At 45.3% G+C, this 21,455-nt stretch overlaps 1 protein-coding gene across 5 annotated transcripts; it reads right to left on the reverse strand.

Moving 5' to 3' along the window:
• Positions 1–38: 38 nt before the first annotated feature.
• On the reverse strand, positions 39–20,109 carry ABRACL (ABRA C-terminal like). Of its 5 annotated transcripts, none has more exons than XM_075597792.1 (4): positions 20,036–20,109; positions 18,937–18,991; positions 1,671–1,741; positions 39–506 (listed from the first exon to the last, which is right to left on the reverse strand). In XM_075597792.1, the coding sequence occupies exons 3-4, from the start codon at positions 1,729–1,731 to the stop codon at positions 322–324; spliced, it is 246 nt and encodes an 81-aa protein (XP_075453907.1). In that variant the 5' UTR covers positions 1,732–1,741; positions 18,937–18,991; positions 20,036–20,109; the 3' UTR covers positions 39–321. The 5 variants fall into 5 exon arrangements, with proteins under 5 accessions (XP_075453907.1, XP_075453905.1, XP_075453908.1 ...); XM_075597790.1 differs by lacking the exon at positions 20,036–20,109 and adding an exon at positions 16,334–16,427 and having other exon boundaries at positions 18,937–19,055; XM_075597793.1 differs by lacking the exon at positions 20,036–20,109 and adding an exon at positions 16,330–16,427 and having other exon boundaries at positions 18,937–19,055.
• Positions 20,110–21,455: the final 1,346 nt, after the last annotated feature.

Consider the following 21,455-nt stretch of genomic DNA (forward strand, 5'->3'; position numbering starts at 1 on the left):
TTTTATTTTTTTTTAAATAACTGATGTCTACTACAAAAGCATTTCAAAAGTACAGTTCTTTCAACTTTATTTTCTTTACAAACAATCAAAATGGACTTTATTGCAGTTTGACATTTCAGGGATTACAAAATAAAAAGCATTTTTCAAAAACAAGCAAAAGCTATTCCAGTCTCTCCCCCTGTATAAAAATAGCACATTTTGTTTATATAATTCTGCATATGGTTCACCTGAAAAAAAAAAAAACACCCTTTTTACAGCAATGCGATGATCTCCATGGCAATAAAGGGATGAGTAAACCGAGAATACCGGCACATTGCTACATTAATCCTGCAGTAGTATAATGTCAACGTTGTCATGGACGCCTTGTAGCAGCAGTTCACCTTGATAGGTGACGATCTTCCTTCGTTTGGCAGCTTTCAGGGTTCCTACCAAAGCTTCAAAGAGGTTGGCACATTTGTCATCAGCGAATAACACACCAAACTTGACGCACAGCTTTCCATCATCACCTGCATGTATAAAACACATACTATTATATAGAGACACACAGGCTGGTATTAAGTTCTAATAAGGGGCATCAGAACTCAATCCTATGTTAACAGTTCGTGCTCAAATTACTCCTCCTCGGATACTGTTGGAGGGGCTTGGTCTCGTTAAACTCCAATACCAAATCAGACTTCTTTTGAGAAGGTCAATAGTTAGAATGGACTCAAAGAGATTAGGTGGTTCCATTTTTATTTTATGAATTACATTCTTGCTTTAAAACAGAAATGATAGATCATATAAAGTGGAAAACTGCAGATGAACATGGCTCAAATCCCGGTTAGCTCTTCCAGTGACCTTTGGTGAGTCATGTTTGCTCCCTATGCCTCAAGTAGTAAAAATTAGACTGACCAGTCTCCAGGGTGTGAAATGCAAAGTTCTGTGTACAGAACCAAGTACAGCACACAAGCGGTGCTATGTGAGAACATAAAACCTGAAATCGAACAGATGGATTCCGAGGAGCAATCCAAGCAGACGGTTTTGTGTGCAAATTGTGCTTCCTTTTTCAACATAGGATTGAAGCAGGAGGTCTCCGGAGCTGAACACCATTACATTTCAGCTCTGGGGTTCCCCTGCTTTCATAGATCCTTCCAAATGGGGTGCCGGCATCTCCTGTAAGGGTCCAGTTCTGGCGTCACGTGGGCCAATAGGAAACAGTCGCCGATGATGTCACAGCTGCTTATGGGCCCACAGGGCACAGGATCTTTGAAAAGCGGCCACTGTTATCCCTGCTAGCCAAACAGCACCCCACATGGGAGGTGTCAACGGAAGCCAGGGGCCCCGGAGCTGAAAAGAATGGGTTCAGCTCTAAAGATTCCCTGCTTCAACCCTACTGTATGTAAAATATAAATTTAAAAAAAAATTGTAAAAAATAAAATTATGATCGGCTGTTGGATTGCCTCTGTAAAAAAGGGCGATTTAACATTAACTTTAAAAAAAAAAAAATTGGGGGAAAAAAACAATTCCCCCTGCAGGGGGTAAAATGAACATGGCCCAGCTTCAGAGACCCCCTGCTTCCCACCTAGTTAAATTGGTCTTACTTTTTTTTTTTTAAACCAAGTGGTGGTACAGAAGCACCAGTGAGTTTTGATTAAGACATGAAGGTTTTAGGCTTTTAAACAATGGGTTACCTTTTGAACCAAGACGACGTATCTCTTCCACCAGGAGACCAACTTCGTGTTCGACATTCATTGTGGTCAACCTGGATCAAGACAGTTGAATCATGTTTAATGCTTTTCAGTTCAGTATCTTTCACAGGCACATTTTCCTAGGTTTTTTTCGGTCAGAGGCTTGCAATGCACTACAAGTCTTTTAGGGGCTTTCACATTTCGTGAAAAAATTCAAGCCACCCTTAAAAAGGTGATTTTTTTTTGGGGGGGGGGTGAAAAAAGTTTTATTTTTATTTTTACCAGAGCGTTTGTAATTCTAATCCAATACTTAGTGTGTCCCACATATTTGTTTGGTTAACTATGGAATCAGAATTACTTTTATCACTAGGAGATCTATACTGTAGCTAGACATGTACACATTCAAACTTCCTTTCAACTGTACTGCCCCAATACACTCGATGAAACCGGTGATGTTGTGAAAGCTCTGCACCACATATTACAGCATTCTACTGTATGAAGAAATAAAGTTTGTCCCCTAAACGATATCACAACGTATAATGAATCTATATTTCTCAAATGACTAATATGGCTACAGGAACTTTAAATTACATAATGTAGCATCTTTCAAGTCCAAGCATCAAATAAAAGAACAATTACACCATGACATCTACGTATTAAAGCTGCAGACAAAACAATAGCCTACGTGGGTTTTTTGTTTTTGTTTTTTATAAATAAAAATCAGTTCTGTACTATGAGAAAATACTTGGAGCATTTGTTTGTTTTTTTAATCAAATTTATAATGCTTTATAATGTAACAAGCATGTTTTGTTTCTATAACTACCATTTACAAAGTTACTTCCCCTTCCTATTCTGAAACAGGCTCTGGCACACCCCTTTTTGAGCCCTGCCCTCTCTCTAGCAGTGCACCAATTGTATCTAGTGACTGCATGGTCACATGATCTTCAACACAGAACTTAGCATCTTTGGTCCTCTTCTGCTGCACTGACAGACATTTGGTGAATCTTTGTCGATCGATCAGCAACTTAACTAATTACTTATTGTGTGGGTGCACATATTAAAGGGGAGGGGGGATGCAGCTTGGGCTGCTGTTTAATATGGGGGGGGGGGAAACACACCACACACAAACATTGGACCCAGATTACAAATATTCAATACACCTAGAACCACCAATAATTCTCCATACGTTGAACATCTATGCCACAGAACTGCAGAAAAAACAAGGATCTCAACACCCGAGTCTACAAAAACAAAGCCTCCCTTAGATTCAGATCTATTTTTAAGCCTTATAGTGATTGGCGGGCAGCCAGCCAATCAGATAATACGACATCTGGTTGGCTGAGAGACCAACCAGAAAAAGGTAAGGCTCAAACTAAAATAAACTTAAGCCAGAAACTAGTGTAACTGTAAATAATAAAAAACAGTGCACTAAATAAGGAGGTTAAGCTTAAAAGAAAAAAACATGGGGGGGGGGGAGAGATACGGAGCAGAGCACCCCGCTTAAGGCCCACTGGGAAGTGAACGCAGCTTCCTGCCCAGTGGCCACAGCGTGGGTGTACTCTGCTCGGATACGGGAGCGCACCAGCACCCAAAATAAGGCCTGGCAGGTAAGGGATACCTCCCAAGCCAAACGCTGCATCCTGGACTTATAAATAGCCAGTTTGGCTAATGCCAGGAGCAGGTTGACGAGGAGATCCCTGGCCTTAGTGTTCCAGGATACTGGGCGCCCAAAAATAAATAGGTGCGGGGAGAAATGCAACCAGATCTGCAGGAGGTGGCCCCTCAAGAACGACAAGAGGGGCTGCAGTCTGGTGCAACTAAAATAGATATAGAACACGGAGTCCTTGTGCCACAAAATGGGCATGTGTCTGGGGAGTCCGTGAAGTGGGCAAGATACTCTCCCGTGCTCAGTGCCCCATGGAGGATTCTCCAGCTCAGGTCCCCGGTGGGTCGGGGAACTAACTCTGAATAGCACACTACATATTAGACAAAAACTATAAGAAAGCCTTATCTGACGCGATATGCCAAAATATATTAAAATATAAATAAAAAAATACTATCTACCACAGAACAATTTTAAACAGCCACACATTAGCAAAGAATAGATTAAATATGAATGTATTCAATAACCACGACGGGGACAATATTTCCAGCCAACAGTTCGTGATCAGCCTCTCTGCCCAGGATATTTCCTCAGAGGGATCTGTTGTGTCTAAAGGACTTCCATTTTGCCACAGAATCTGATTAGGTCAAACTCCTGAGCAGAGCAGAATGTAAGAGTAACTGCGCCTAAAAGCATTCTTAACGAACTCTGAACAGAACCCAGAGGCAAATCTAATCAGAATGCTGGCGCCGCCGAATGAATTTAGCCCAAGATGTGATGCTTACATTGACTGGTTACACAATAATCCAAGATTCTAATCAGGAGGATAAAAAACAAAACAAACAAAAAAAAAAGATACAATCTTTCATGACTACAATCCCTCTTCACTACCCATAAAAACAAAACAATCCACAGATCACTATAAAACCTGCTAATACAGGACACTACATAATAAAAAATAAAATTAAAAAAAACATCCACTGCAGACTATAGATTGGAACCAAGGGAGCTCTTAATTCCATCTACCCTCAACAATATCGAAGAACAATGAAGGAACCGACTCCAGATTCTCCATTCCCAGGAACTTTGGGTCTTAATCTTATGCTCACCTTCTCCTATACTCCACACTACTAAAAGAGGGAATTTGACATCCGGTAAAGCCATTAAACAAGTCTTAAAAAACAAACAAAAAAAAAAAAAACATTCATACATACAGTATGCACACACGAGAGACACTCGGAGGAGTGATGTATGAAGGCAAATTAGAATCAAAATGTGCGTAAATTGGGTCAGCCAATTTGCGCCTGTGTAAATGTATGTGTCTGCGCCAATTTACTCCCATTTCGCCCGCATAACCAGTATCTTTAAACCGAAAAGATACCGGCACCACATACGGAGGCAAGTATATCGGAAAGCAAGGGGTCCCCAGAGCTGAAATTAATGGGGTACAGCTCCGGAAACCCCATGATTCAAACCTATGTGTAGCCAGGTCACCTGATGGCTACTACTCTGCCCTGTACTGGCAGTAAGCCCTGGTACAGCTCCAGGTGGCCAGTAGTTTATATGGGGGTTTCCACCTCCGAGGAGCTGCACTTGAGTGACAGCGGGAGGTGGTGACATCAGGCCTGGGCATGACCAATCATGAGACCTGGTGCCCTCCTCCTGGCTGTACTTAAGGGCAGTGCGGCCCAAATTCAGTACTGTCTCTACCCACTTGAGAGAGGCAGGTCACACAGCCAAGAGCCTGACTTACTCTGGTCCCCTTCCCTCCAGGGGGAGAGCGAGTGTGTACCATACCTCTGTCTCTGCTAGAGGGGCAGGGAAGAGCTGGGACTGCTGCGGGTGCACTTGGCCTGTAGTGAAGGTCCAGGGACCATCCTTCAGTGTTAGCTGAGAGACTGCATCAGGCAGAACTCTACCTTGTTACTGTGCTGTATAGTGAGGACAATAAACCGTTCCTGTTATACCTCCTGCCTGGTGCGTGACCTTACTGGGGTAGAGGTAATCGTTCTACCGTGGGAGATCACCTTCAGTTCCCTGGAGCCTACGGCAGATGGCGGCACTGCACTGCTAAAGAGATATGTAGGGTATGAACCCCAGAATCCTAGTCCTGTGTCCCCACTACCATCGGCGGATGGCTCAGCCCTCCTGTTACCAGCAGGTATCATGCACCACACGATCTGTATTTGCCATATCTCCCACCGGGTGGGGGAAACACTGTTACAGATGTAAAAAGCAGTGCTTAGATTGCTCCTTTAAAATATTTGGTATTCTAAAAAGGAGTGGCCTGCTCAAGTTTTCAATTCTAGCCAAATCAGCTTTCTGAGCTGCAGCAGCCAGAGACTTCCCCAAATCCCCACCCACCCTCTCCCTGTGTGACCCCTCCGCACAGGAGGAGAAAGACTAAGGAGGTAAGAAAGTGACTGTGTATATAGTGGGGGGCTGTACAATTATTTTAGTAAACAATACTGTAGGTACAGTAAAAGTTCATAATATCGAAACAGCTGTCTGAGTAGGTTTACTGGCTATGCACTTTAACCCAGGCTGTGGGTTACCACAGAAGACATAAGCTTAGAGGGGTCCATGTTAACATGGATAAGTAGTAAAGTGTGACACACAGTGCTTATTTGCATGTCATTACCCAGAATCCCTGGCTGCAGTGGAACCATTGTATGCTAGAAAATAATTGGGAAGGGCAGGGTTGCAGACCTGTCTGAGACATGTGACATCACGCACAAGTGGTATTTTTATTTGCTGTATATTATTTATGAATATACATTACAGGACTCTGATATGTGATCACACAAGTCTCCCCAAACGGCAGCAACCAAAGGGTGTCAGACGTTTGCTGATGTTTGAAATGCTCATTACAATTCCCAAAAACATATCTCCAAATGTCCATGAATGGTCTTTAACTGAATGTATAAAAAACTGTTCATATTTTGATTTCTTGAAGAGTGTAAAAGTACCCTATAGTAAGTAGCAAGCTTCTGTTTCTTTTCTGATGGCAAAGGCTTTACACACAACTCTAGCAGTGGTGTAATAAACCAAAACCAGCTCTTCACTGTAAAGATACATTGCCATAGAACAGGTTCATAGTCATTCTATGGCTATCAAAGCAATACTTTTAGAAGCTGCCATTCTCAACCAGGAGAGTGTCACTGCACTTCGTGGTTCATATAGAAATATAATATATAGGTTAGAACATCACATTTTCATTTTCCATACCAAGAGAAAAGTACTGGTGGCTGCATCCTGCGGGAGCCTTGACAAAGCGCCAAAACGGCTCCATGTTGTGACTTCCAGTTAGTAGCGACATTTGTTTTTCCATGACTCCCATATGCTTATTTTAATTTTATTTGCAGTCTAATAACAGTTTTCTTTACAATTCAGCATGTCCCAGCGTTTTTGCCATCCTTGCATATTGAATATTGCTTCTGGACTGCACCCATGCGAGGATCAATCGTCTCCAGTGAGGAAGAGAAGTCTACCTCTGAAGATATCAAAATGAGAAATGAAACCACCAAAAGGTTCAATATAATAATTGGGGAGTGTCCACTAAACAATGTGCTAGGCTTCCATGGTATATACATGTAGCCATGGGTAGTTTTGGGGCTATAGGTCTGTCCTCCTGGCAATAATACCTGGTAAGGGCAGGTTTGCCAGGATCAATCAAGGGTTTTCCCCACACATGCTGTGCAGTGAATCAGTGAAGGTAGTGTCATCAGGTTCTGTGTCCAATTAGAGACACAGGGGTGGTGGTGCTTACTGGAGCTACTTACTGCATAGCACTTCCTGATTTAGTCAGTCTGTCCCTACCGTGAGAGGGGCAAGGTTACCTATACCCAGCTGTCAGGGCTCTGGCAGGCCTGAGGCCCTCCCTCCGGGAAGTGTGGGTTAACCATACCTCCTATCCCACCATGGGATAGGAGAAGAGCAAGAACCACTCTTGGTGCCCTTGGCTGGGAGTGAGTTCAGGGACATCCTGAAGGTGAAGAGACCTTCAACTGCTGTGATTGTGGCTGCTGAAGAAGGAACCCAAATAAAGTAGTCATGATAACTGGGTTCTTTTGTTAACCTTGAGTTAACTTGTTGTGCTACCCAAATAAAGTATCCTGATTTTATAACAGACCTCCTGCCTGAGACTGAAGTATATTGGGAGGAGGGGGGGGGGTGTTCTTTTGCAGAGACTTCACCCCATACAGCTGGGGCTGCACAAGATGGAGGCGCTGCACCTGTGAGTAGAATTTGGGCAAGACCCCAAAAGCCTGTCCTGTTATTCCCCTTTACCACCATGCGGGAGACCCAGGGGCCCCTGTTACCAGCAAGTATGCACCACACTGACAGATGTAACCAGAGTAGCATTTCCCCTAGGAGACCCTATGTGAGATTGGGTGGAGGAAAACAGGGTTACATACACAAAAAAGGAGAGGGAGAGAGAGAGAAAGGAAAGGAGAGAAAGAAAGACAGAGATCTTGCTTGCTGTCCATACCATACAGGTCAGTTCTGTTCTAATTCTTCCAATTTTTTTTTAATATTCTGCTTGTAAGAAAATCAAACAAATATTACTGGTTTCTCCTCCCACTCACTCAAAAATCAGTGAAGGGGTTAACAGTATCAGTGCCAGAGGGGAGCAGCATTTCAACGATTAGCAAACTCTTTGGATTTCGCTCTTATGCAAGTATACCAATGGTTGTATTTGTACTGTTCAGCATAACATTCCCCCCTCCAGGCTTTGAGTATGAGTAAGTCTGGCATGCTGCCACAAGCGCCTTTAAAGGAATGTCATGTTACCAACAGAACAGCCCTCAACTGTGCACTCTTTAAGCGGCTATCCTTTTTCAGTAAGGAAAAGGAGGTACAAGAGAGTCAGACACAAAGCATGAGATGCAGACCCATTTAATTCAAAGCGAAGCTGTTGACGCATAGCTAAACCGTACATCCATTTCCATTCTCGTGGACCCTTATTCATAATGCGGTGAGGCCAATTCCCAGTGCTGGCGAATATTTTCATAACAAATCATTTGAATGGAGCCGATCGCATTCCCAGCACTGGGAAGCGGCTGTTTCCCAGCGCACTTAATAAGTACCTTGAACATCAATTAAAGCATTAACTATAGATTTCTATATGTATGCATACGGTGTCAACAAGGTACAAAAAAGAAAAAAAGCACAAGAGAGGACAGGGAATGATAATACAATAAGTACAACAAACAAAATCAGACAATAGGAAAGGGAATGTGCCCCAAGTTGCGCACAGTTTAAAGTTGTATGTTAGGAGGCTTACGGAGACAGTAGGGGCTATAGTAAAAGCCGTGAATGGCAATGCCCGACCATGATGGTTGGAAAGTCTGACTGTGGGTGTGGTCATGAGCCCAGGTTATTGGAAGGCTTCACTTAGAAGTGGGTTTCAGATTTTATTGGAGTGTGGCAAGACATGGTGATTGGCGTGTACAGAGCGTGAGGGAGAGCCACGGGTAGGGGGGCAGGGAGGGGAAAAAGGTTTTTAAAGGCAAGAGCGCAAAAAGGAGACATTTCTGAGCAGAGCGCAGGGATAAAGGAAGAAGAGAAAAGGGACAGACAAGTGTAGAACCTTCAACGTGACGAGGAGATCTTTGTAGAGGACTTTGAACTTCATGGGCAGCCAGGAGAAGAATTGGAAAGAGAGGCGATGTATATATTTTTTTTATCTATATAGTGTCACTGATGTATGGAGCGCTTTACAAAAAGAGGCTGCAAATTACAGGCAATTGTAATACAAGAAATGCAGCAATAGGAAAGGAAATACCTGCCCCAGAGAATGTACAATCTAAGGAGGAGAGGTGCAGATCCTGCTCTAGGAGAAAGGAAAATGATTCTAGCTGCAGCAATTTGGATACATTGCAAGTGAGAACATTGTGGAGCAGGGAGACCTGTTAGTAGTAGGGAGGGGGGGGGGGGGAATAATGGCATTACAGAGTTGTCCTTTGTAACTCTACTGATAAGACTTAATGTTATATGACAGAGGACGCAGCAACAACGTTTTAGTCACAGCATTGATGTGAAGGGAGAAGAAATAAAATGAACGGATTTAAAGGAGCAATCCAAGATGGCAATTTTTTTAAATGTGGCATTAAAGCAGCGGGTCTCCGGGGTGGAACCCTGTTAATTTCAGCTTCGGGGACCCCCTGCTTCCAGAGATACTTACCTCTGAAGTAGGTGCCGGTAGCAGCTCTTTTTTACTGGCTGAGCAAGCAGGGCTTCAACGTTTAAAGCTCCTGCTTCACGTGGACAAATAGGAAGTCACACCGATGATGTTGCAGCTTCCTATTGGCTTGCAGGACGCCTAAACTTTCAACGGCGGGCATATTGTGAACCCTGGCAGCCGAGAATAGCTGCTACTGGCACATAATTCGAAGGCAAGTTATCTCTGGAAGCAGGGGTCCCTGGAGCAAAAATTACTGGGGTTCAGCTCCAGAGACCCCCCCCCCCTGCTGCAATGCTAAATATTTAAAAAAAAAAAAAAATTAAAAAAATTGCTAAAATAAAAATCTGACTGCTTGGATTGCCTCTTTAATTACTTCTTACAATATTGATTAAAAAAAAAAAACAGAAAGATAGAATACAAAGATCTAGTTGCTCCAGCGCCCATTGGTGGGCAACAAACAGGTGGTCCTCGGGGACCTACACCTGTGGTTCCCTAACCCAGGGGGGGAGGGCACAAACTTTTTTCCCTGCGCCCCTCTGCCGGCAGTCCCCTCATCCCCACGCCCCCCAGCTCCGGCATGACGTGTCACCATAGCAACGCGACGTCACATGACCTCGCTGCGTCATTTGACGCTGTGTTGCCATGGCGACGCGTGTGGAGCAAAGGTATGTAAAGGTTTACAGAGGCCCTGCAGCTCCCCCGGCACTTAATTTAAGTGCCTTCAGGAAGCGCGCGGGACCTCTAAACTGCGCCCCCCCCCCCCCCGGGGGAAAGGGGTTGCGCCACCCAGTTTGCACACCGCTACCCTAACCAATGGCTGCCCTAGAACCCTCTCCTCTCCAGCATGATGCTGATGCATGAAAATGATGCTTCTCCCTGCTCCCTCAGCTGCTTAATACCAGTGCGCTAAATACTGGGACTCTTGTTCTAATCATTAGTTCCCAGTGTAAGAAGAGGCGTGGGACAGGATTAATGAAAAGCTCCTACCACGGCTGAAACATTCCTTCTGTGACGGCAGTGAGTCTCATTCCACCACTTCTGTTCCCCCGCAGGGAGGAACCGGATGCAGCGAACTGCACCCTCAGTTATACAGAGTGTGGCGAGTAAGACGAGAAAAAGTGCCCTATTTTCTGTGCCCGTGCTTACAAAAAGAGTTGAATAAGTATGGTGGTATGGACTTTGACCCCTATCCTCTACCAATAGAAATGCGGTTGGTAGAAGTGGACAGGCAGGTGTGTCTACGATGTGTTTGTAGCAAATGTGATTTTCCAGATGGAGAACTGACTTGGGGACCCAAGAGTGCTTACTGCGGAGCACAGTTCCTGCAACCCATGCTGCTGCGGCCTACGGAATTCACAGAGAAAGATGCAACAAACCTCTCTACTGAGCCGGTCAATGCTGCTAGTCTACCTACCTCAAGAGACGAGGTTTTGGAGGGCCCGTGTGCCCTAACAGCGGTACCAGACTCAACTCAAGAATCGGTTCCAATGCTGGAGCCACAGGTGTTTGAACCAACGAAGGGTAAGGCGTCCCTACCCCCATTCTCTTCTACTGACAACAGTAGCCAATCAGCCGTGGTGATGCGCCTGCCGGCGGACCACACAAGTGACAATGAGGACAACGGGCTGATTGCCCCACCTACTGCGGACTCTGCTGTGGGCCCGTGTGCCCTACCACGGCCAGTCCGGCTTACAACGATGGTACCATCGGTCCCAGGCTTGGGATCAGTACCTCCCAATGACGACAGGGGTAAGTTGACTGCCCCAGGGGTGTCGGGTGTGAGCTCCCCAGTGATCGTTGAGCATGGTGGCTCCAAAGGTAGGGTCAACCGGGCAATTTGGCTCACCCAGTCATCGCTTCCTGGTGGAGGTGTCCCCCCTAGAAGATCTCTGCAGACCAGAGAGCAGATTTGACCCCATCAAGATATCCAGTACAGAGGCCATGCGCGGTGCTTACTCCTACAAGAGGAAGCTTCAAGCTTTTTCATCCCAAGACATGGACCTGCACGTAGATATTGTGATGTCCCCAGAAGACGTTGCCGCTCAAGAGATTATTGGAGCAAACCAAGACTGTGCTATGACCGCTCTGGTAATTATTGCCTCCTTCATGCGCACTATGGAGCACTTCATTCACCATGTGGTGGACCGAGGCAAGGGGCAAGACCCCCTGGCCTGTATCATCCATGCTGCGGATGGCCGGGCAAATGTCTGGCACCAAGACCCCTTACTATTCCTTCTACCAGGGGGAGGAGATGGTTTGGGATTAGAGACTGTATCCCCCCCGATCATGAGCTCCAAAAGACTCCTAGGAGTCAGTCACTCAATCAATCAGGGGTACCCCACTATGAGACTCAGCTGGCCTCGGGTATCAACGTGATGATGTTGAGTACCATTGAACAAGTGCATATGATTTGCTGTATAACCTATGCAATGCATTTTTCATTATATAACTCTCTGTTATATGTCTGCTACCCAAGCGAGGTCGTTGGGATTTTACCAGGGGGAGTGTGTAGCTCCGGTCCCCTTGAGCTACCTGAGATCCCCCTCCTTGCGGGCAGCGCGGTCGCGGGAGCCGCTGGAGGCAGCAACGGACCCGCCGGCTGCTTGCAAGGGTTGAGGGCCGGAGCAGGGAGCGCTCAGAGTCCTGGGAGTCTCGGCGGCGCACCCGGCTAGCGGGGGCCGCCATTACAAAGGCGCGCGCATGCGCAGAAGACACTAGGAAGCTGCGGCGGCCATTAGGAAGTCGCGCATGCGCAGTACGAGCACGCACACGGCCCCAATGCAGCTATAGCCTCCGCGGGACTACAACTCCCAGGAGGCCTAGGGAGACAGGCACCAGGGGCCTCATAGTGGCCAATAAGAGGCCAGGATTCTCGGCAAGAGCAAAGAGATACATTTCGCGGGCTCTGCGTATGTCAGTTGGACCTGGGAGCTGGGTGAGTTAGGGTGTGTGTGCAGGGAGCAGTAGCCCCTGGCACTAGGCCTAGTTAACCCCAGGGGCCCCAGATAACAGTTACCATTACCCCAGTTTGTGGTTGCTTCAGGGACAGGCCCTACTTCAGGAGTTCTGCCCCTTTAGCTGTTTGGGTTAAGTTAGAAGCCACTCAGTGGCGCGCAGCCCGATTCCTGGGTCTGGGCTCAGACCCCCCAGAGTTATATAGAGACTATCTTTACAGAGGCCACGCCACGCAGTGACTGCGGCGTGCCGGTTGCAGACGGATCCCCGTCAAAGTACAGATGGTGTGGAGCCGTGGTGATATTATCTACGCTGGAATTCACCCCACGCGTAGGAGAACATCACGTCGGCTCAGGTGGATCCAATCCAGGTTTATAGCTGCACCCGCGGGCTGGAGCCCCAGGCAGGTATCTATAAGTAGTGCACCAACACGTCCAGGGATAGCGCTATCTCCAACACACGTGGGTGGGTTTGGACATAAGGTACTTGGGGAATACCTATGTTGATGGGTGCACCCGGTGCCCGTCTATGTGTACGGCTATATGCATTATTCTGTGTGGTACAGGTACCGAGTTATTATTAGTAGTTACAATAGTAAACAGTTATTAGCATACACTGTGTACGTGTTTTATTATTGTGGTTCCTGTAAGAGGACCATCCCACTCAGGTGGGAACCCTTACATGTGGAGGCGCTGTGTTCGACGAATCAGGTAACCCCAGGCTCCCAGTGGCGGAGGTTCAGGTCTTCTGTTACCCGGTAACACGAGTGTAGATTTCCCCATATGGTCCCTATCTGCGATTGGGGGGGGGGGAGGGGGGGGAGAGAAAGGTGTTACACATACATTGGGACCACTTAGCACACACCTCACACTCCCAATGTTCAGCACAAGGTAAAAACGTATCACTGCCTTTAGGAAAAGTTAAATGGAAAAGGATTGCTGTAGTAAATGATGAAGGGGCAGCCATTAAAACCGTATAAACAGCCTGTGAGATCCAGAATTCAAACCTATAACTCACCGTAATCATGAATTAGGTCGTATAAATTAATTACAATATTATTTATGATCTCATGCTAAAAAGAAGGGCCCTGGAGTATGACTTATCAAAGAGTAATTGTAATGAGGAGAATACTTTTATATTGCGGATTACCATGTTTCATGCAATTTATTCATTGCTTTCTTTAAAAAAAAAAAAACACACACTTTAAGTGTAAATGGTTGTAAGTCACTGAATTCACCTATTCCCTCGCCCTTGTATCAAACTAGTACTTGTTGAGCATTTCTTGTGAATGGCAGTATTTATTATCATCACAGGAGCAAGGCATGATACTGTATGAAAGGAGTAATAAATGCTGCTTTTAAAATCTTTTTATTGGGAAAACCTGCCAGCAATTCCGTAGTAAAATCGGCAATTTTATTGCACAAGTGTTTCAGGCTTACTGCTAATGCCCCGGAAAATTGTCAAGTGTCCATGTTTGTGCAGACAAAAGTTAACAATAATTCCAGCTGCCACTGAAATATAGTGAGGGGTGTTTACAGTACATTAAATGTGACGTCAACACTCCCCAGTTCACAAATTACAGTACAACATGTCATCTATGATACTCATTGGCGTTCGCAATAAAGAACTGCTGAGATATAGGCCAATGTTTGAATGTCCATCTATGAATTGAATTCATTTTTGTAACATGATACCTTTACTGTGTGCGTAAGGCCGTGAGTGTAGTGCCAGCGACATCGCCCAAAAACAAATGCATTGCTGCCGCCGTGTGCGCTTATAGTAAGCGCGACGGCGACAATGCGAAAGAGCAAAGCGAATTTTGGAAGCTGGCAATATTTGATGTTTTAAGGGCGTCGCCTCATGTGACAGCCCCTGAACCAATCAAATGCCAGTAAGCCCGCGACGCCGCCACAAAGCGAAATAAAACTTTCGCTAGCGGCAACGGGTGACGTCACCGTCACGTCTCGCGGGCACTATACGCGCAGCCTAAGACATACTTGAAAATGATAGGTAAGTCGCAATGTATTTTTTTTCCCCTGGTAAAATTTTATAAATAATACATTAAATATACAGGATTTTGATTGTTAGAAGAATGGATTTGGAGCAAAAGGTGGCAAAGCTGTGTAATACAGCACGCATACATTTATAGAGGTCCATTTTGAAATGGACAAAAAGTAAAGTGATACACTAAGTACTCAGTTGCATGTCATTACCCAGAATCCTTAGCTGAAGTGGAAGAACTGTATGCCAAGAGATAATGGGGAAATGCAGGGTTGCAGGCCTGTCTGACATGTGAATGTGCCCACAAGTTATATTTTTATTTGCTGAACATATTTATCAAATGTGTAACACACACACACACACACACACACACATTTTACAGAAGTGTTAAGGCCAGCAGCAGCAGCCTACACCCACTCCTTCCTGCTGACAACCACCTTCTAACAAAGCATGTATCATCACTTCATGACAAGAGGGGAAGTTGATGGATACATTCTGTTCTCCTTTATTTTTTTCCTTTCAGACTGGGTAGACTCACATTTTGCTACAGCAGATTTTACACAAATACATACAGTATCATCGAGATATAGATATATGTACGCACACACGCCAGGCGGCTTCTCAAAAAAAAAAATACAAGACGCAATGGTGCTTTCACGTGCTTGAGACCTCAATCCTCTCACCGCTCTATGCTGTTTCCTCCTCTCCTTGGCCTCACATCCAGAGCTCCTGCCATATCCTCCTGATTGGTTGCTGCTAGGCAATGCAGCCAATAAGGATGGAGGAAGCTGCTCAGCCCCCTAGTAACAGCCCTGCTCTCTCCCTGCTTCGGGAAATCCGGCGGCCCCCCAAGCACATGAAGTCACTATGTCCAGAGAGGTAATACCAGACACAGCCATACATACATGTCCAGTATTACCTCTAGTTTTTTTTACTGGAGAGTGTCCAAATACAGGACAGTCCAATTCTGGACACCTGGCAACCCCAATTACACGCATGTCATAAAAATGTATGAATAAACAGGATTTCTGGCACTAATCCTAGAGCTGGTGTGATTTTCTGAATGATAAGCGCTGAGAAAAGACCATGGAAGTCTTGGCTCTGACAAAAAGCAACTGTAAGACACATAGGACAAGATAAATAGGGACCATACACAATCTGGGTATGGTAGATTAAAGAAAAGGGAAAATACCCGTCCACGGTACAGCAAAAATAATATATATACACACACACGTGTGCTTACATGTGGTACACACGTGTGCTTACATGTGATGCACAGGTTACTGATCCAGTTTAATTTACACCATTGTCGTGCCATACAGTGGTTCAGGTGCAGACAAGGATTCTGGGTACCGACATACAAATGAGTACGGTTCCCCGGATTCGGTTTCTTCTTATACCCAGGCTTATCTCTATAAACAGATTAGGCACCGGCCATGGTGCGTGTGCGACGGCGCAAACATGCGGCACTTCTATGATGCTGGCCATAGTGTGTGCAATGGTATATTGAGCCGACAAAATTTATTTTTTTTTTGCGCGACGGCCGCGTCACGTGAAAATCAAAGTCCATACATTGCTTAAGAGACAGGCGCTTGCAACGCCATGCCTGCACTATATCCGAGGCCTTAGGCCGCGCGTATAGTGCCCGCGACGCCACTAGCATATTTTGCTTTGCAGTGGCGTCACGGGCAACCAGGGCATTGATTGGTTCAGGGGCTGTCACATGATGAGACAGCCCCTGAAAAATCAAATATTCCCGGCTTCCAAAAATTGCATAGCCACTTCGCTTTGTCGCACTTACTATAAGCGCAAGCGGCGGCGACAATGCATTTGTTTACGGTCGCCATCACTAGAAGCGCGGCCTTAGGCAGGCAAAAGCATCCATGTAATAATCGGTAGCAAAAAAAGTGACACACCTACTGGGCACTCATTTGCCTGTCACTACCCACAGTGCTTCTCTGCCGCTTAATTGCTAGGACGTGACAATGGTGGTGAATCAAGTGAGTTTAGAGACCTGTGGATGACATGCAAACACACCAATTGGTATTTGATCTTAACCAGGGGCCATACAAGATATTCAGAGGTGTAATGATAGAAATAAATGAAAATATGCCATGAAAATAATCTTTATTGCAATAAAACTTTCAAAATGTAGCAATGTTTCAGGACACATTTCATAAAGCCAGAGGAAGGGTGAAACTTTTCACCAAACATATCCATTTGCAAATTTTGCTGCAATATGGTTTTCTGTGATGTGAAATAAAAAAATTTAAAAAAAAGGAAAGTACCAAGAAAAAACAATATTAGCAAACATTACATGGGGATAGTGACATACTCTACAAACAGCTCAACATTTACTTGTCTCAACTGATCTCTGGTAAACCCCTAATGGCTGTGTCACCACCCGAAGAGAATTTGGGACGCATAAGAGTAGCATTTTTATACAGTCAATGGATTTCACCAAATGTGTTTCTTCAGGGTGTTAAATGTACATCGAATAGGAAGCCGCAACCAATGATGATGCAACTTGCTATTGGTTCGTGGGAGCATTTTCTTTCCCCTGGGAGGCAGCCATCGCACCTCTACGTAACTTAGGAACATGGGGGTCCCCAAAGCTAAAAACAGTTTAGCCGAGTTAAAAAAAAAAAAAAAAAACTAAGTAAAAATAAAACAAGCAGGTAAAAGAAGAATTAGAGGGTTATGCTCTAAAGAGAGTTAGTGCCGATCAACCACTTGAATGGGAATTTCTGGGCATAACCTGATTGGCACTAATGCACCTTTGCATAAACCCAGAGGCGTAGCTATAGCCCGGGCAGGGTGCTCTTGGGAGGCCAGCTCCCCCTCATGTCGGCGGCCAATCTCTCTCTTCCAACAGAGACAGACGGGGGGAGGCGGTATGCAGCGGTGGGCACCCGGTGTTAAACAGAGGATACGTTGGCAGAGGAATTTGTGCGCTCTAGCTGGAGCACGCGGCTCTGCCTCTGTAGAAACTGCTCTTCCTCTGCCGGGTAGCCTCGGCTTAATGCTGGGGGCCTACCGCTTTTCCTTAGATTGTTCATGTTTCTAGTAGTTCTAGATGTTTTTTTACAGTTGTGGATTAGAACAGAATGTTAGGATCTAAAAGTTCCACTGTCCATCTTCCACTCCCACTGGTTCAAGTTCAACACCTTCAGCTATACATTTTGATGACTCAGTTATTACACAAGGTGTAAATTCCAGAGAACATACACCTGGTCATCACTCACCTTTTCTGTCTTGTCTTTAAATTCTTTATGGGCAAGCTACCCAGCTACCTGAACAAGCTCCTCACCCCTACCACATGCAGCACTTATCATCTGAGATCAGACTCCAAAAGACTGTTCATGCTCCCAAGGCTCAACAAAGTATCCGGCCGTTCCTCCTTCTCTTACCGTGCCCCCCAAAACTGGAACAACCTACCAGAGACCCTCACATCCACCACCAGTTTAAGTTCTTTCAAATCTAAGGCTGTCACACATTTTAATCTGGTCTGTAACTGTTGCATACGCCCATAATATATATTTTCTTTAACTGTGCATGCAATGTCATGCATATAATGTATACCCTGCTCATTATGTAACTGTATTAGTAAACATGTATTATTTGTCTTAACTCTATGCCCAGGACATACTTGAAAACGAGGGGTAACTCTCAATGTATTACTTCCTGGTAAAATATTTTTATAAATAAATAAAATAAACATACCTTTCCACCTACTTAGTGTAAACTTAAACAATAGTAGAATTCTGAGATAGGTCTCCCACAGGGACCAAAAGATTTAAAATACACTTAATTGTTTTTTGTCCCCCCCCCACCCCCACCCCCCTCAATTAACAGTTTAATTTTTACATTGGGCTGGTTTATTTACACAATGTTTTACCAGGAAGTAATACATTGAGAGTTACCTCACGTTTTCAAGTACGCCCTGGGCACAGAGTTAAGATAACAAATAATACATGGTTACAAATACATAGTTACGAGTGAACAGGGTATACATTATATACAAGACATGGCATGCACAGTTATTCTCAATATTTCACTTTCTACGACTACAAATCAGTGAACACTTCCATTTGATTTCTATCTCATCGAATTGCAGTTTTCCTCTAAAATATTATATATTAAACATTAAAAATATATATATATTAAACATTAAAATGTTTATCAATACATTATAAGATACAAAACATTTGTAAAATAAAGAAAATAGTATAGTTTATATATCTCAGCATGTGTTTTTTATTTTTTTTATTACACCCCCCCCCCCACCACCATCAATAATTTACCCCGTGGCACGAATATTGGCCACTTCAAAATAAAATCAGTAAAAGCTTTGATATACACCAGCAACATATGAACGCAAATAATCTTGTGACTGACGTGCTCCCAGCTCCCACACCACTCAGACTTAACGATCGGGGGAAAGCTGCGTTTAACCAGGCACTTCCCAGTCACAGCTCTGCTCCCACTGCATTGTAAATGCGTTTGAAGGGCTTTGAACTCACCCAGTAACTTTTCCTCCTCCTGTAACCCTGCAGTGGTGTCAGCAGCAGAAGCAGTCTGTGTGCGGATCGATGGAAGAATACAATGAAAAGGAGGAAGAGAAAAAAAAAAAAAATAAACCAGCCCCACTCTTTGTGTAGGATGGAGTTAAATGTATGAGAGGACCGCCCACAGGAGTGAGCAGAAGCCTATTAGATCAAAGCCGGGGAAAAGGGGGTGGGAGATATCATTGCACGGGATACATTGTACAGTAATTACAGAGAGACAGGGCGGGTTAAACCTTTTAATGCTGGGGTGGAAGTATACTGTACATTGCAAAGCAAAGAGAAGCAGACAGGAGTGCAGGAACTGTTTTGGGGTGGGGGTGCTGTACATACAAAATCATTAACATACATAATCATAATATTTAAATATATAAACCCAGCCCTTATACCCCTTCTGCCAACACCCCTAAAACCCGAAATACCCCTACTTTCAGCCCCCAACCTAAATACCCCTACTTCCAGCCCCCTCCCTTATACCCCTACTTTTACCCCCCATATACCCCTACATCCAGCCCCCCCTTACACCTCCTACTTCTACCCCCCTTATACCCCTACTTCCAGCCCCCCCTTATACCCCTACTTCCAGTCCCCCCTTACACCCCTACTTCCAGCCCCCCTTATACCTCTACTTCCAGCTCCCCTTATTTCCCTACTTCCACCCCCGTTATACCCCACTTCCAGCCCCCTCCCTTATACCCCTACTTCCAGTCCCCCTTATACCTCTACTTCCAGCCCCCCCCCCTTTTTTTCCCTACTTCCACCCCCGTTATACCCCACTTCCAGCCCCCTCCCTTATACCCCTACTTCCAGCCCCCTCCCTTATACCCCTATTTCCAGCCCCCTCCCTTATACCCCTACTTCCAGCCCGCCCTTGTACCACTACTTCCAGACCCCCCTTATACCCTTATTTCCAGCCCCCCTTATTTCCCTACTTCCTGCCTGCCCTATTCCCCTACTTCCAGCCCCTCTGTTATACCCCTACTTCCAAACCCCCCTTGTACCCATACTTCCAGCCCCTCCCCCCTTATGCCCCTACTTCCAGCCCCCTCCCTTATACCTGTTACTCGTGGTTTCAACTACTGGACTCTCCGATTGTGCCTTGTGTCTAGTGAGGACATTGCATACCATATATGTGCAGATTGCGGAAGTGGATTTAAGATATCCTTACCTGCTGTCCCTGCGTGTTCCAGCTGTCTGGAGTGGTAACAGATACCAGTAATCTTTCTGTGCCTGTTTTCTACTTGCTTTATGTACGCAGAACCATGAACCTTTTTTACTATAAAATTGTACTTATATATTTCACGATGAGAGTTGTGCGCTGTTCTTTGTTTCGTTTTGTCTAGTTACCCTCCCTTATACCCCTACTTCCAGCCCCCCCTTATATCCCTACTTCCAGCCCCCCGTATACCCCTACTTCCAGCCCCCCCTTATACCCCTACTTCCAGCCCCCCCCCCTTTATACCCCTACTTCCAGCCCCCCCCCTTTATACCCCTACTTCCAGCCCCCCCCCTTATACCCCTACTTCCAGCCCCCCCCTTATACCCCTACTTCCAGCCCCCCCCTTATACCCCTATTTCCAGCCCCCCCTTATACCCCTACTTCCACCCCCCCCCTTATACCCCTACTTCCAGCCCCCCTATACCCTTACTTTCAGCCCCCCTTATACCTCTACTTCCAGCCCCCCCTTTATACCCCTACTTCCAGCCCCCCCTTATACCCCTACTTCCAGCCCCCCCCTTTATACCCCTACTTCCAGCCCCCCCCTTATACCCCTACTTCAGCCCCCCCCTTATACCCCTACTTCAGCCCCCCCTTATACCCCTACTTCCAGCCCCCCCTTATACCCCTACTTCAGCCCCCCCTTATACCCCTACTTCCAGCCCCCCCTCCCTTATACACCTACTTCCAGGCCCGATGGAAGCAGGAATCTCTTCCTGCATTGAATGGGGGTTAAGTGCCGTACAACACCATCACTGTTAGAGGGGACTACGGCACAATGTTAACCCATCCCTGGCTGATATGTGATCACCTTCAGATTGTGCTCCGCCTGCAGCTGCAATGTTTTAGGAGCACGAGAGCCCTTATTTTCTTTGAAAAGTATTAAATAATACATTTTCTGTATTCATTCTATTACATCAACAATTGTAAGATAACTTAAGAAGTGTATGGGATCATGAATATAAAGTTGTTAGTGGGAGCTGTTATTCATTGACAAGCTGACGCACAGGTTATTCTTCTAGGAAGAAGTGATGTTATCTTGGCTGAAACAATGTTACCTATTGCTTAATATGCTCTCTAATTATAACCAACTGGGTGGGTGTGTTGGACTGTGTAAGCCTTGTAAGGTTTCTAGTAGCGCCCCCTTGTAGGGTACTTCGGATATTGCCTTGAGATATTTTTTGTAAAAATAATGTAAATACTGTAAAAATACCATTAAAGCTCACAGATAAACGCAGCTGAAGTCCATGTAGTTGCC

This window comes from Ascaphus truei, chromosome 4 (assembly GCF_040206685.1).
Source record: "Ascaphus truei isolate aAscTru1 chromosome 4, aAscTru1.hap1, whole genome shotgun sequence".
NCBI lineage: Eukaryota > Metazoa > Chordata > Amphibia > Anura > Ascaphidae > Ascaphus > Ascaphus truei.